We start from the raw sequence: 16,789 nt of genomic DNA, 5'->3' as shown, positions 1-16,789 counted from the left end.
GTTGCCTTTTTGTTGTCAGTTTTTCTTCAACTTATGGTTGCTAATTGCACATTGTTATATTCTTCTGCATCTTTGCACAGTCAACATTAAGTTAACAATTATATTTGTCTACATAAAAATTGTCCCATTTACTATGAATATAAAATAAGGTGACAAAATGTGTGAAACAGTTCAAACGGAAAAAAACATTGGCCTGATTTATGACAAACAATAAACTAAAAACAAATATGACAGACAGCAACAAACAATAGCTACTGAATCATTGGCTCCTGTCTTGGGACAGACACACATAGAATGTGGCGGGGTTAAACATGTTCGTTTCAATATGACCTGTTTAAAAATCGTTTTGGTTTCCATTCGTTTACCCAACTTTAATTTCAATATGATTTCTTTTTTATGTAATATATAATATACCAAGTAAAAATAACAGAATATTTATAGTAAGGGTATAACCATATTAGGTTTTCCTCCCGGGGGGGGGGGGGGAGAGAGGATTTTGGCAAATGAATGAACTTGCTTGTAAGACCTGATAATTAATAAGCTTTTTGATAGAAATATGGCTGTCTTACAACAGGAGAAGATGACTATTCCGTCCACACGAAAAATCCTACCCCCTTAAATAAAATTGTCGCCATCTAAAGAATGTTGTAAGTAAAAGAAAGACCTGTAGAAGATAAATTATAGAAATGCAAAGAAAATAAGAGATATACATTGTTAACGCCAAAACACTTTGAATGTCCCGAAAATAGGCCGTTTTTAATACATAACATCCTCTTCATTAATAATTTACATGGTAACTTGCCCAAAAATCGGTAATGGTGGTCAATCCCCCTCTCAACCCCTCCTCCTGCATGAGAGATTATACTACTATGATATACAGTAATCTTATACGATTACATTTTTTTTTATTTTATTAAAATTTTCGGTATTTTAATTCAAAAGTAAGGGCCATAACATATTTCTTTATTTTCAAGAAACTATTATATCGCTCATGCATGCTTGATGTTAGGTAATATGTCTGTAATCATGGTAATTATAAATACTATAATACAGAGAAATGACGTCTTTTCACATTGTCACCAATCACAACACGACACAACATCATATCATTTAAAAATCAATTTTATGGTATTAAATATGCACAGACAGAAGTAAAATCAATTATTGAAGTGTTAATGTGTATTGTCTTTTGGGAATTTAACTTGTTGATTTTCCAGCACAGAAAATTAAAAGACTTAGTGGGAACTGTTAGTTTACTTCAATTTAAATTTCTTAATGTTCTTATGATTAAGAAAGACATGTAGAAATTCTAATATTGTTTTTCCGGAATATAAGGTTACAATTATTTGTACTCATTCTACCGACACCCCAAGATGGTACTCAGAATAAGATCTTGTGAAACTCAGGGTCGGAATTATTTTTATTGAATGATAATTAATTTAAGTTTTTAAAAAACATCCAGAAAATTTAATTCATATTTAACAAAGTGTAGAAAATATTTGGAACCATTAAAAAAATGCATTTCCCATTTAGGGAAAAGTTTTGACTTTTTTGCAATTGCAGTTTAGGTCAACCTTTGCAACATTACCATATACATTGTACTTTGTTCTAACTGTAAAACAACGCTAACATTTCCTAGTATATAGTAATACGTATTTTCTAAAATTATCTCTCTCTCAAAAAAAAAAAAAGAAAAAAAAAAGAAAGAAAAAGCTGACAACAAAAAATTAAATCTCGAAATAAAAGAAAAAAAAATAAAAACGTTAATCACATGCCTCAATTATCTATAGCTATTTTAGTTTCATATTGGAAATTACTTAATGTTTTGTTTAAATCTGCTTTCACTAAAATTTTCAGAATAAGCTACGGACTTGATGAAAAAAACCCTAACAAAGGTATCGAAGTATTTTTCTTTCAGAATTGTAATACTAGAATGACAATTGGTTATTTATTGACAAACATAAAGAACCTTTCAATTTTAATCATGATTGTATCTGTACCCCGCATATAACAAAAGCAGGATTGTAGTGATTGAGATACTGTTTGTTTGTTTCTCAACAATCTTCCAAATAAAAACATAATATGAATTTCTGTGAAACTTTAAAAAAAAAATGAGAACCTGAATGTGTAACACTTCACATCTAGACAGACATCAAATATAAAGTAGATTCTACAACATAGCTGGACCGAAAAGCACAGCGGAAATTGGACGATCTAGTAGTAAAACAGGGAATTTGGTTATCTGCAGAAAATTTGCCTTGAACTAAGTCACATTCAACGAGCTTCCAACGGATTTTTTTCAAGGGATTTTAGAGTCGAGAGAGTTGTGTTACTCTTAGCACACTACGCGTTGAACCAACGTCCCCACTTTGAACAGATGTGGCTGGGTGCAAAAACAAACTGGCGTCCTCCTTACATATGACATAGCTTCCGAACAGGAGTACCCGAGTAGCCATATTTCGGTTACCCCAGTCACCCTTGAGGTTGAGTCTGGTGCTTATCAATACAAACATGTCATACTAGACCAGTCATTCATATTTTGTTTCCAATGTCATTCTTGGGATTGATTATATTACTGTTTGGTATTCCTGCATTGACATGTCATGCTTTATTGCAGAACAGCGAAATAAATTCATGAATATAATAGATACTTGAAAAGATCTCGATCAAACATTACTTTCTTTTCATATAATTATTTGTGTGTAGATATGTAGTCTTTTTTCAGATTTCATAAAATGGAATTATGAATGACTGTTATGTTATTTGAATATCTAGTACCATGAAACGAACCATTAATGATTTACTTTTGTAATATCTTGTACCTTGGCAAAGAGAGGCGAAAGATACCAAAGGGATATTCAAACCCATAAGTCGAAAACAATCTGACAGTGCCATGCATGGTCAGTAAAGAAAAACGACCAAAGACAAATAACAAGATACAACACACAAAATAGAAACTAAAAGACTGAGCAACACGAACCCCACCAAAAAAACCGGCCGACGGGGTGATCGCAGGTGCTCCGGAAGGGTAAGCAGATCCTGCTCCACACGTGACACACGTCGTGTTGCTCATGTATGTACAAACCCGGTGATAAGTCTAAATCGGTAGGGATCATTTGAGGAAAATAGGACGTCATTGTGGTTACGACAATTGGAACATATCTGTAATCATCTATGAAACATATTCCATAACGGTCAACCAACTCGTAATAGTTTCTGTAAAATTTTCAAGGGATGATTTCAACTTCACCACTTGGAACTCTTGGTTTCATATCTTCCTTGTAAGTAGCAACCCTCTACCAAGGAAGTCATCACAGGAAATGCAAGCTTTGGAGTAAAGTATAATAGTATAAACTAGGAGACATATACTCCATATGCTGGCGCTGCTGGAATGTTGCTACATGGAAACGGAAATAGAAAGTTCACAAGTGGGAAGCTAAAATCGTCTCTTTTGTCGTAAATGTTTGTTCTCAACCACTCTCATGATCAATTTCTAGATGTAAGTTAAGATATGATGTAGACTTAACTGTGGTATAGAAATACGGTCATCCCTGGGATTCTCCAATCTGGCAGTAAAACCAAATATGCTAGTAAGAGCGTCTGTTTGCCTTAACGTGATGTGTAAATACGCAGCCACGTTTAATCGAAACGGGTTCGTGCGGGCAGAGTACCAACCTCTCTGCTCGTTAAAAACCCTTTCAACAATTATCGAGGGGTCTATAGGCGACCTATTGCAATAAATGTTTAAGCTCCCATCCAAAATACCACTTTTTTCCAGGGACAGATGACATTTTCATCTTTTATCCCGGTCGATCCACTTCGCAGAAATAATCTTTCATGTGTATTATCAATTTGTCCTCATCCTGATTATACATGAAATATTGGCCGCTGGACATGAAAGCAAATAACAATCTATCAATCAATCTTGGATGTTGCTACCTTTTGTTTATGATCACAAATAAAATCATTTGTCGTTCTTCGATCCTAACCCTTTCCTTCTAATAACTTAAACTTTAAGCCCTTCCTTTAAACAAATTTAAATATATTTTAAAGCGATGCATTTATTATCAAAGTTCAATAAAAGCAAGATTCCATTTTTAAAAAGATGACTCTTTTAAACTGGAATTTGTTTTATTATTGAATCGGTTTATTGATTCCCCCGTGTTTGTTGCTTTTGGAAAATTAAATATTGAAAACAGAATTGAAATAATTTTAAAGTTTAACACTTCTGACAAAAGGTGAATAATAAATGACCAATGACCGTGTTCAATTATTTAAGAAAATTACAAAGGTGAGCATAGAAACAATAATTTTAATAATTTATGATTTACTCACCAAGATATGTCCATGAAACAACAATCAGTAGACAAAGCGGGGTATACAGACCCGCCATTTTCTTCATCGTGCACAACTTTGTCGCATAGAGGTTGCTGATCCTGGATGAAATTGTCAGCACACCTTAACAGGTATATCGCGTTGTTAAGCAACCGAACCACGGATAGTCAAAGACATATGACATTACATATTGAAAATTTCAAACATGAATAATACATAAAATAAATGAAAAGATGGAATTTAAAATCAATAGTGCTGAAGTGTGAAACAATTCTTTAAGGATGTTATCGATTTTTACCTTTCCATTTTGGTGTGTTTTGAAGAATTAATATTTTAATCTGTTCGGTTAGTTGTAGCAGTTTAAAAGAGAATATTAAAATCCATATTTCCGTTTCTGTTTGTTTAATTAGAAAATATTGATTCGGCTAGCTAGAAGTTAAACTTTCATTAAATATCGAATGATACTGATAGATAAAGGTCCTGGATAATGTTACCGCCTTGTTGGCAGTGTGTGTGTGTGTGTGTGTCTTCGTTTCTCGAATGACGGTCTGCATCGGGTTTTGTCCTCGCATATCTTACTAACGACTCCTCTTTAACTAGGATTAATTTAAATGAGCTTACACCAAAAATATGCTAGCCTACCCACATCGACAAAATCTTTAAAATAAAATAGGCTATTTCGGCAGGTGTTGCAATTTTGTGTTTACCCATATGTGAATGATATACCAACCTATTTACTGACAAGTAACCGGCCTTGCGGTAATAAAACTTTCGAGTGAGATTATCGTACTCAGACTCAGAAACCAACCAATCAAAACACTGATTTGAGTGTTTCGAGCACAAATTTTGTTCTCCGAGTACTGAGTAAAGTTTTATGACCGAGAGCCCAGGTATACTGACAAGTAACTGGTATTCCAATGGAAAGTTAATGTGCACTTCTTACTGCTGATATTATTCTAACTGTTAATAATCATGTAGATCTTACGCAAAACAAATGGATAAATCTTTTCAACACTACCTGCAGTTATCTAGACGACATTGCCGCAAATTAACAAGATTTTTGTAAATTTACCTAGGAAATTTGGTCACCTTTACTTACACTTACATTTTGTGTACAAACTTCAACGATAGTTAATTAAACCTTAGAATTAGACTTTATCGCGGCAATCTGCAACCGGTCAATCTGCATACCAAAATGTATTAGTGACTTAAAACATCTTGTCCATTCCATTTTGTGATTTATTCTTTCTGTGATGGTGGTGTTCAGTTGGTTCTTTCTATACTGGAGTTTACATTTGTTATATAAATAAAGGGAGACGTGGGTGTGTGTAAATGTCACATCAAACTATCAGCACAAAATAATAGGTGACGTCAAAGATTTCGATAACCCGTATGGCCGTAATATTAATTTCATTACTAAAAAAGTTTTACTAAAATTTATCCAACAAATAGGGATTTAAGATGGCTGAACACCATGGCTGATACAGCTTTTATGAAAATGTTATTTAATACTAAACTTAAATAAATTTGATATTGTTTTTAAATATGTCTTTACGGCAAATAGACTTATTGATAAAGCTCATATTTTTACGATTGTTCTTATAAAAATCAGTAAGACTGGCATTTTCCGGGATAGATTTTTTAAGGCAAGAATGAGACTTATCTTTTATTTTTTAGTGTATTCAAATTCTGCATAATCTTTCTGTGGATATTGCACAAAATCGTGCATTACTATGAGCTACTATGTTTATGCATTGGCGTAGCTTACGTTGAGGCAACCCCTCGGTAAAAAAATATAAAAGAAAACCTTTTTAATCTTTTAAACAATTTCCACCTTGTGCAGCAGAATCACTACTTAATGCTAATTTACCAACTTGTATCGTCTTATTGCTGTTATTGATTCATAACCTTTGCCAGTTCAAGACTGATGGAACATTGTCCTCTCCTTATTGGAGATCTCCTTTGCGGTAGTTTTCAGTAATATAGATATGTCGGAGTCAAAGAAATTGACAAAATTGAAGCAAAAAGATTTATTTAAGCCTACCCATGCAAAATCAGTAAAATAGATGATGATCCAACTCTCGAGCCTTTTCCGATCGAATGTCTTGACCAGTTCGGAAAATTATTTTTTTTTTGTGAGAAAATAAGTTATAGTACATAAGGATCTGGTTGGGGTTTACAGAATACAGAAAAATGTTCTGAAATTAATTTGAACTTAAAAGGAATAGAGATATTTTTTTTAAAAAGTTGCTAAAATATAAAAGAAAGGAAATTATGGGCGAAAAGAATTAACAATAAATACTTGAAGACCACTTTCCTAAACCCTCATATATATAACCGGTAAGGTATAGTTGTGTATTGATATTTCCTCCTACGTGTAGTACTCCAATAACCGTCAGAGATTCATTGACTTTGATACCAATCAAAATAAATATACATCATTCAACATGCACAGAAAATAATGTGCATTTTGGTCTCAAGTTTTATTCTTGCTATTTCAAATTAAGTGTTTCACTAGCAGGGAATTTTAAATATTTAAAGGAGCCATTAATTTAAGAGACATATATGGTATTAGTCTGATCGTTCATACAGATATCAGTTTATGTATTAAAAATTTCAACTAAATACGGACTATTTATTCTGCAGACTTCAAAATAGCGTAAATATTTCTTTTATCCATTCGCCGGCTGTCATTTTCACCATTGGAAAAATTTCTAAACCATGTAAGAATTTGAAGACATTCCAAGATATATCAGGACGAAACACAACCAATAAAAGTGATGTGGTGCATGAATAAACGAATACATGATCATCATCTTAATCTTTTTGTACATTGAAAATTTTGTGCAGGTTTCTGCTGGCCATCGAACAAGGTCTTGTCTCCCGCCTGGTATGAAGTTATAGCTTATGTAACAATGAGGTACAGCCACCAATATTTGAGTGTGCGGTGGAATGGAAAAATATCGACAGATTGTGTTTTCGAATTGACTTTCAGGAAACTTGTCAGTGGTTGTCTGATGTGATAACTTTATGTTGTTCGTACAAACATAGAGAAAAGAAAAAAGTAACTTCGATGCTTGACATATTGTATGGCCATATATATATATTGTTTGAGACCGTATGTCGACCTCCAGATGACTTATAATTTTGTTGTATTGTTGGCTTACTGTGCCATTAACGTATAGCTCATATTCATCTCCTCAAGTTTATTCTCAATGAATTTAAGATCTTGGAAGTTCACTGAAAAGATTCGATTTGAAAAAGGGATAAAAAAAAATTGAGTACATTTATTTACTAGTATTCATCTGAACATTGTAAACGATGTATGATAGTATGTACCAGTTATCAACTAATAAATCTATAATATAACTTAGTGTAGGGCATGCTAACATTATTATGATGAGAATATTTGAACAACCACTATCATTTTTAATAGATTTTTCTTGTTCAAATTGCAAAACCTCTATAGCCTCTGGGGAATACAGCACACTAGACCCCCTGCCTCTGTAGTAACAGAGGACAAGCTACGCCACTGTTATGACGTTGATGTTTATTTTGTACATAAATCGTTAGTTTTCTCGTTTGAATTGTTTTACATTTGTCATTTCGGGATCATTTATAGCTGACTATATATGCGGCATGGGTTTTACTCATTGTTGAAGTCCGTACGATGACCTATAGTTGTTAATTTCTGTGGTCTCAGGATATCATTTTAGTCTCTTGTGGAGAATTGTCTCATTGGCAATCAAACCATATCTTCTTATTTTATACATGTATATATGTACTATAAGTTTAATGTCTTCGATACTTAGTAATTAGTACATTTTTCTGTGTACGGGTGTAACTTGTAACTTGAATGTGTTTATAAAAAACTTTTTGCTATTCTACTGATCGGGATTAAAAAGGAGAGTTGAGTGCTACCTCCAGAAACTAGGGAAACTCCTTTGTTCTATTTTTCCCCATGTCATTAAGGAATTCGGGGGTAATGACAGATCTTGGATAGCATATCAAATTTTTTCAAAATGTTTCTTGCTCAAAGGCGATGTAGACTTTGGCATTCTGTACAGGTACTTGTAAGACTTTAACATTCTGTATTTGTAATTGTTCAACTATGTCTTTTGGGTTTTGTGTGGTTAGTGTAACAGTTGTGTTATCGGCATATAATCCACATCTCGTCTTTTTCATAAACAGATGATAAAAGTAATACCGTATTGACGTAAAATGAACTTCATTCTTATTCTGTCTTTATATTTCTTTGTTTTTCTTTGAAACGCTAATTAAATACGTCTATGGTTTTTAATCCGTGTGTTAAGATGGAACATAAACAATATTACTGCGACTTAAAACAGAATAATTATCACAATACTGAGGAGTTTAAGAAAAATATCAGAATTATGTGATTTACATTAAAAGGCGCGGATCCTTTGTTCTATGACTGCAAAATGCAATATTCAATTGATCTTGTGTGAAAAAGAATGAATAATTTATTAAGGTTTCCATAACAATGGATGGATGTTTGCATCTTATATAATCTTTACCAGTTACTTGATCTTTACTCTTTGTATGAACAAACCGTTTATTCTTCTTTCATCATTCGAAAATATCCACTAGAACAATTGAATGTGCAATGACTCTGATGAATGAGACTTTTTTTAGGTTTTATTCACAGCCAGTTCGGGCATGGACATCATTTTCTTATTCTATTATTTTCAATGCAATTAGTTTATTATTTCAGCGTATTCCCCTTCATTGGACGTTTTCTTGCTCATACATTGAAAATACTGAGAGAAGTTTATAAACCACGTTCAACGAAGAATTGTATGCATGATATTAATAAGATCACGAAAACAGTTTAAAAGTGGGCGATGGTACATGCTGCAAGAGCCTATGTGTTATCCTGAGACCACTAGTGTAGTATAGCCTCAGTCTTATCATTGGGTTCATTTAAAGAAAGTAATGAGACAAAATCATTTGAAGAAACTAATGCGACAAAATCAATTATTTGATCATTTAATTGATTGGTGCACTTCTGTTTACTCTTTAAAACTTTTAGGCATATGTGTTGCAATTCTCAGTATATTTATCATCATTAGATACAGACCTTCTAAAATTCAAACTGACCTATTTCCCGTGCATTCATCATTCATCGTCCGTTCTGCGTGCGTGTTCCGTTCATTCATCGTCTATTCAATGTGCGTGGGCTCATCGTTCATCATTCCGTGTGTTTTCCATTCAACGTGCGCTCTACGTTCATTCATTCTTAATCGTGTAAAGTGCGCTCAACGTTCACTCATTCTTAATCGTGTAAAGTGCGCTCAACGTTCACTCATTCTTAATCGTGTAAAGTGCGCTCAACGTTCACTCATTCTTAATCGTGTAAAGTGCGCTAAACGTTCATTCATTCTTAATCTTGTTATGTGCACTCAACGTGTGATAATTCTAAATCGGTTGATATTCAATCAGTCTTTAATTCATTTTGTAAGATTACTTTACAGTCTTGTATAACCACGACGTACTAATTGGAAACATTTTTTTTAAATTGCGAGATATTCTGCGAGTATTAATTTTCTCATCTACATGTATATAATGATGTTATAAAAACAATTAAGTTAACTATTATGTGTATTCTGATTATCTCTATTTACTTGCGTTATATTTGAAATAGCAAATATCAAATCTCATGTTCTCAAATGTGTGTTATAATCTTTACTTAAGTCTATAATTGAAAGGGGACTTTTAAACCTACAACTATAGTATCAGAATTCTGAAATTCGTAGAAACGAACTTCTGATAATATCATTTAATAAGATCATGTCCATGTATATACGCTTATTTGGCAAATTCATATTCTACTTAGATATTTGCATTCATTTATGTTTTGATAAATATCACACCAGATATCATATTTGTCTCAGTTCCTGATGGTCACATGTACATGAGGGTATTCCATAAAGAGTATACAATATACAAGGTTGTCGGGTAAACGTGGATTGTGGATAGACTGAGGCGAATTTTAAACGGATATGTATTTTCTCTTCAACAATATTTTCTGTTCTTTATATTCATTTAAACTAACCTAAATACGTTTGTGACAAATTAAAAAATAAATAAAAATCAGATGTATTTGAAGGCATTTTGTAAATAACCAAATATAAAATCAGGCAAATATATTAAGTATTCCTTGAGAACGATTTTAATATAGGAACTTTTTTTACTTGAAATTGTGTTTACGGGTTTAAAATACAGATATTTATTTTCTGATCAAATAGTTAAATTTAGGGTATTATCATAATAATTCTTTATTTCATTTAAAATAAACGTTTAACCGTGACTTTCTCGGTTTAATTTGCGCTTTTCATCCTTTCATGATTGCCAATCCGGCACACCGTTTTTAAGGTATGTCTAAGGGATTATTTCCGAAAATAATAATTTTTACTTAAGAACTTTGTTAACCCTCTAGAATTATCAAAAAATGACGAAATTTTTCTACCATTGGGTATTTTTTGTTCCGTTACTGAGGATATTTTTGTCCTTTACGAATCCATAGGAGAAATTTGACTATAATATAGGATATATTTTGCCTCATAGGAAAACAACGGTAGTTTTTGTCCTAAAGATTTTTTTTTTCATTTTTATCGGATAAAATAGTTATTTTGATGATTACAAATAATTCATTGAAGTTTCGTATGCAGCTATCAAGGTAAAAAAATCCCGTTGGTCTTGTAATGCGCAAAAAGTCAAGTGTGTATCGCAAAACATGTTCTGTTCCTGAAAATGCAAGTCATATTATGAATAAGGTTGAATATTGTTTGCTTGCTGCAAAGTGCTGTGCATTATTTGCAAATTCAAAACGATAATAGTCAAACTATGTGTTATGCAACTAAATCACCAATGACATGGAGTACACGTTTGCCTGTTCGTGTACATTTATAACTTTGGTTTTTAAATCATTTCAATTCCTTTTAATCCGAGCTTTCATTGTGGGGAATAATACAGAATACAGAATTCGTCCATCAAATATACATGTAGTACGTTACGTTTGACTTTCAAATTGGTTCAACATAAGAAAAGGTGATCTGTTAGTTCTTGTGTGTATCCTTCCCTTATAATCGTTTTGGCTTTATAGCTCAAACAATTGAAAATTCTTTCTTCTTGATTTCATAATGAGGATAAATTCAGAAATGTGGAGTGAATTCGGAACGCTTTGCATTGGTTAAATAATGAAATGTATGTTTCATAAATTTACACAAGTCTAAATTCGTTTTTGACGCCAGGGATCGAAAACTGTCGTTTAAAATAAAAATTGAAAATCTGCATATGTACGTCCTTATTCATATCTATATCATAATTAATGTTCTCCCCCTAATGATGCATCTAATAGTTGCCACTGGACGTAAAACAACCAACTATTAATTCATTCATCTTATCCTAAGGATTGTTATAATTTGCATATCAACTACATGACACAACTGCAGATTTACACTATAGTTAGGAGGCCGAAATTATTGCACACATAAACCACTCAGTCACATCCCTACGTCACGATCCCCTAACAAAACAACACTCTATAAATTTCATGCATCCGAAACAATTTTCTGGATTTACTTTCGCCAGGAACACTCAAAGCTTAATATTTGAAAGCCAAGAATGTATAACAAGAGGCTCTCAAGAGCCTGAATCGCTCACTTGTATTTCAGAGGAGAAGATTTTTAAATGTTAGCAAACTTGATGAACAAATTGTGTAAAATTGTCTTTAAAGGGCAATAATTCCTTAAGGGGTCAATTGACAATTATGGTCATTTAACTTTTTTGGAGATCTTACTTTGCTGAACATTATTGCTGCTTACAGTTTATATATATCTATAATTATATTCAAAATAAGAACAAAAAACTGCAAAATTTTGTTAAAACTACCAATTCGGTGGCAACAACCCAACAATGGGTTGTTCGATTCGTCTGAAAATTACAGAGCTGATAGATCTTGACCAATTGAACAATTTTACCCCATGTCAGACTTGCTTTAAAAGCTTTAGTTTTTGAGATATAAGCCAAAAACTGCATTTTACCCCTATGTTCTATTTTTAGCCATGGCGGCCATGTTTGTCGATGGATCAAAACTTCGGATACAATTTATAAACTAGATACCCTAAGAAACATTTAGTTAAAGTCTGAAGGTAATTAGCCCAGTAGTTTCAGAGGAGAAGATTTTTAAATGTTAGCAAACTTGATGAACAAATTGTGTAAAATTGTCTTTAAAGGGCAATAATTCCTTAAGGGGTCAATTGACAATTATGGTCATATTAACTTTTTTGTAGATCTTACTTTGCTGAATATTATTGCTGCTTACAGTTTACATATATCTATAATAATATTCAAAATAATAACAAAAAACTGCAAAATTTTGTTAAAACTACCAATTCGGTGGCAGCAACCCAACAATAGGTTGTTTGATTCGTCTGTTAATTTCAGGGCCGATAGATCTTGACCAATTAAACAATTTTACCCCATGTCACAATTGCTCTAAATGATTTAGTTTTTGAGATATAAGACAAAAACTGCATTTGACCCTTATGTTCTATTTTTAGCCATGACGGCCATGTTTGTCGATGGATACAAACTTCGGATACAATTTATAAACAAGATACCCTAAGGAACATTTAGTTAAAGTTTGAAGGTAATTGGCCCAGTAGTTTCAGAGAAGAAGATTTTTAAATGTTGGCAAACTTGAACAAATTGTGTAAATTTGTCTTTAAAGGGCAATAACTCCTTAAGGGGTCAATTGACAATTATGGTCATTTAACTTTTTTGTAGATCTTACTTTACTGAACATTATTGCTGCTTACAGTTTACATATATCTATAATAATATTCAAAATAATAACAAAAAACTGCAAAATTTTGTTAAAACTACCAATTCGGTGGCAGCAACCCAACAATGGGTTGTTTGATTCGTCTGTTAATTTCAGGGCCGATAGATCTTGACCAATTAAACAATTTTACCCCATGTCACATTTGCTCTAAATGATTTAGTTTTTGAGATATAAGCCAAAAACTGCATTTGACCCTTATGTTCTATTTTTAGCCATGACCGCCATGTTTGTCGATGGATACAAACTTCGGATACAATTTATAAACAAGATACCCTAAGGAACATTTAGTTAAAGTTTGAAGGTAATTGGCCCAGTAGTTTCAGAGAAGAAGATTTTTAAATGTTGGCAAACTTGAACAAATTGTGTAAAATTGTCTTTAAAGGGCAATAATTCCTTAAGGGGTCAATTGACAATTATGGTCATTTAACTTTTTTGTAGATCTTACTTTGCTGAACATTATTGCTACTTACAGTTTATATATATCTATAATTATATTCAAAATAATAACAAAAAACTGCAAAATTTTGTTAAAACTACCAATTCGGTGGCAACAACCCAACAATGGGTTGTTCGATTCGTCTGAAAATTACAGAGCTGATAGATCTTGACCAATTGAACAACTTTAGCCCATGTCAGATTTGCTTTAAAAGCTTTAGTTTTTGAGATATAAGCCAAAAACTGCATTTTACCCCTATGTTCTATTTTTAGCCATGGCGGCCATGTTTGTCGATGGATCAAAACGTCGGATACAATTTATAAACTAGATACCCTAAGAAACATTTAGTTAAAGTCTGAAGGTAATTGATCCAGTAGTTTCAGAGGAGAAGATTTTTAAATGTGAGCAAACTTGATGAACAAATTGTGTACAATTGTCTTTAAAGGGCAATAACTCCTTAAGGGGTCAATTGACAATTATGGTCATTTAACTTTTTTGTAGATCTTACTTTACTGAACATTATTGCTGCTTACAGTTTACATATATCTAATAATATTTAAAATAATAACAAAAAACTGCAAAATTTTGTTAAAACTACCAATTCGGTGGCAGCAACCCAACAATGGGTTGTTCGATTCGTCTGTTAATTTCAGGGCCGATAGATCTTGACCAATTAAACAATTTTACCCCATGTCACATTTGCTCTAAATGATTTAGTTTTTGAGATATAAGCCAAAAACTGCATTTGACCCTTATGTTCTATTTTTAGCCATGACGGCCATGTTTGTCGATGGATACAAACTTCGGATACAATTTATAAACAAGATACCCTAAGGAACATTTAGTTAAAGTTTGAAGGTAATTGGCCCAGTAGTTTCAGAGAAGAAGATTTTTAAATGTTGGCAAACTTGAACAAATTGTTTAAAATTGTCTTTAAAGGGCAATAACTCCTTAAGGGGTCAATTGACAATTATGGTCATTTAACTTTTTTGTAGACGACGACAGACGACAGACGACAGACGACGACGACAGACCACGGACGACGACGGACGCCAAGTGATGGCATAAGCTCACATGGGGCCCTTTGGGCCCCGGTGAGCTAAAAAAAAGAAAGGATTGAAGAGCTATATGACCAATAAAGGGCCTACATATTCGCCACATTCTTTATATACCTGTCCAAAGTCAGGAGCATGTAGTTCATTGATTGTCGTTACTTCAAGTCTGTTATATTTGTTTTTTTGTAAATTGCTTTGTTATAAATTAGGAAAAAAGTTAGTTTTCTCAATTGAATTGTTTCATATTTTTCATGTCGGGGCCTTTTATAGCCGATTTTACGGTATTTGTTTTTTTCATCGTACGGTTGCCTATAATTGCTTACATCCTCTTCATTTGCACTTTGGTGGATAGTTGTCACGTTGGCAAATATACCACGTCTCCTTATTTTTACAGAAGAGCTAAATCCATCTAGGGTCAACTTTGCCCGAGGGAGCTGAAACCTTCGTTTCTTCATAAATTTCTAGATTTATAAACTGACAATTTAAGAAATGTTTGTTATAAATCATGTTAGTACTGAAGTACTGACTACTGAGCTGATGATACCCTCGGGGACTAATAGTGCACCAGCAGCGGTATCGACCCTTTGCTGTAATAAATGAAAACAACACCTTGTAACGGTAATTTTTAAATAAATTTCATACTTTCTTTAATCAAAACACAATAGTGTTATGAGATTAATTTCCATTTCAATTTAATAAAAAAGAGATATCTGATCGTTACATATGCATCAAAATATTTCAGCTAAGAAGATTTGTAAACACTAAAATAAATCATATTTCCCTCGGGCAATACCCGCGGGAAATATAATGATTACTATAATACAATAAAACCCATTATCATAAAATCGGTATAAAAAAGTGTTGCTATGTGTTTCTTTATTCTACATTGTCTAGAGGTATAGGGGAGGGTTGAGATCTCACAAAACAAGTTTAACCCCGCCGCATTTTTGCGCCTGTCCCAAGTCAGGAGCCTCTGGTCTTTGTTAGTCTTGTATGTTTTTTTAAATTTTAGTACATTTATATGTTTTGGAGTTTAGTGTGATGTCCATTTTCACTGAACTAGTACACAATTTTAATTAGGGGCCAGCTGAGGACCACCTCCGGGTGCGGGATTTTCTCGCTGCGTTGAAGACCCATTGGTGACCTTCGGCTGTTGTCTGCTCTTTGATCGGGTTGTTGTCTCTTTGACATATTCCCCATTTCCATTCTCAATTTTAATGCAATTATTGAAATCAAGTAAAAGGAAGTGTATATATATGTGTAATAGGTATGGATTATTTCTCTTTTCGGTACTAAATTATTTCAGGCTGTTTATTTATTTGCTTGATAATATTTCATTTACATTTGATTTATTCTATTTAGTATCCATATATTGAGCAAGACTAACATTTGAGTTCCTTTACTCATTTGGCGTTTGTGATCATTTTGCAATTGTATTTATTTTTGCTTACCATTTTGAAGGAACCTTTTTAAATGAAATAATAATAATATTTAAATATGAAATAATCGTAGAAGACGGAATTGCTTGTCTTAATGCACTGTGTTGCTCATTACGAATAGAATAAGTCTAAAGACGGATTGCATGTCACATGAAGAGCTCTATATGAAAGTCTCGTGGCGTCATGATGGCTTATCTTACCTGGTTTGCCGGATAGGGCCTAAGGTATATAGAATTTTTGTCTGAAAATGCTTCAGCTGTGATGACAAGTGAAATGTAATAATTGTCTTTGTGTTTGCTTTCTTTTCATTAAATTGTTATTTGTTTTACTGCTTTGCGTATTATTTAAAGTGCCTTTGAATATACACATACATTGTATTCAGAACCACTCCCCTCACATATGTATGACTCGGAGGTGCACTAGGGACGCTGAAGTGCGATGGTCTGCGCCGAAGTGCAGTGGTCCTTTCAGTCGATGATGTGCGATGGTCTATATGACGTGTGATAGCTAGTTTAAAATCTAAGATGTGCAATTATTTTGAGGAGTATATTTGTTTCAAAGTTAGTATATAAATTTGCATTTATTATTGTCTATGTATTCATTAGTTACAGTTGCATACTAAATGAGATATTGTCCTCTTTGATTTCTGCATGTG

General features: G+C 33.0%; 1 protein-coding gene across 2 annotated transcripts in view; it reads right to left on the bottom strand.

The window, feature by feature from the left end:
* Nucleotides 1-4,619, bottom strand: part of LOC127721969 (uncharacterized) — a 30,297-nt gene extending 25,678 nt beyond the window's left edge. The window contains exon 1 of one of the 2 annotated variants that reach the window (XM_052228825.1): nucleotides 4,336-4,619. In XM_052228825.1, coding sequence (XP_052084785.1) covers nucleotides 4,336-4,402 — 67 coding nt within the window. In that variant the 5' untranslated portion in view covers nucleotides 4,403-4,619. The remainder of the gene's footprint in view (nucleotides 1-4,335) is intronic. The other variant, XM_052228818.1, reaches the window with a different exon arrangement.
* Between the last annotated feature and the right edge of the window lie 12,170 nt (nucleotides 4,620-16,789).

This window comes from Mytilus californianus, unplaced genomic scaffold, assembly GCF_021869535.1.
Source record: "Mytilus californianus isolate M0D057914Y unplaced genomic scaffold, xbMytCali1.0.p SCAF_1, whole genome shotgun sequence".
In the NCBI taxonomy this organism is placed as follows: domain Eukaryota; kingdom Metazoa; phylum Mollusca; class Bivalvia; order Mytilida; family Mytilidae; genus Mytilus; species Mytilus californianus.
The sequence above is the reverse complement of the archived record's forward strand: the minus strand, read 5'-3'. Positions and strand labels throughout refer to the sequence as shown.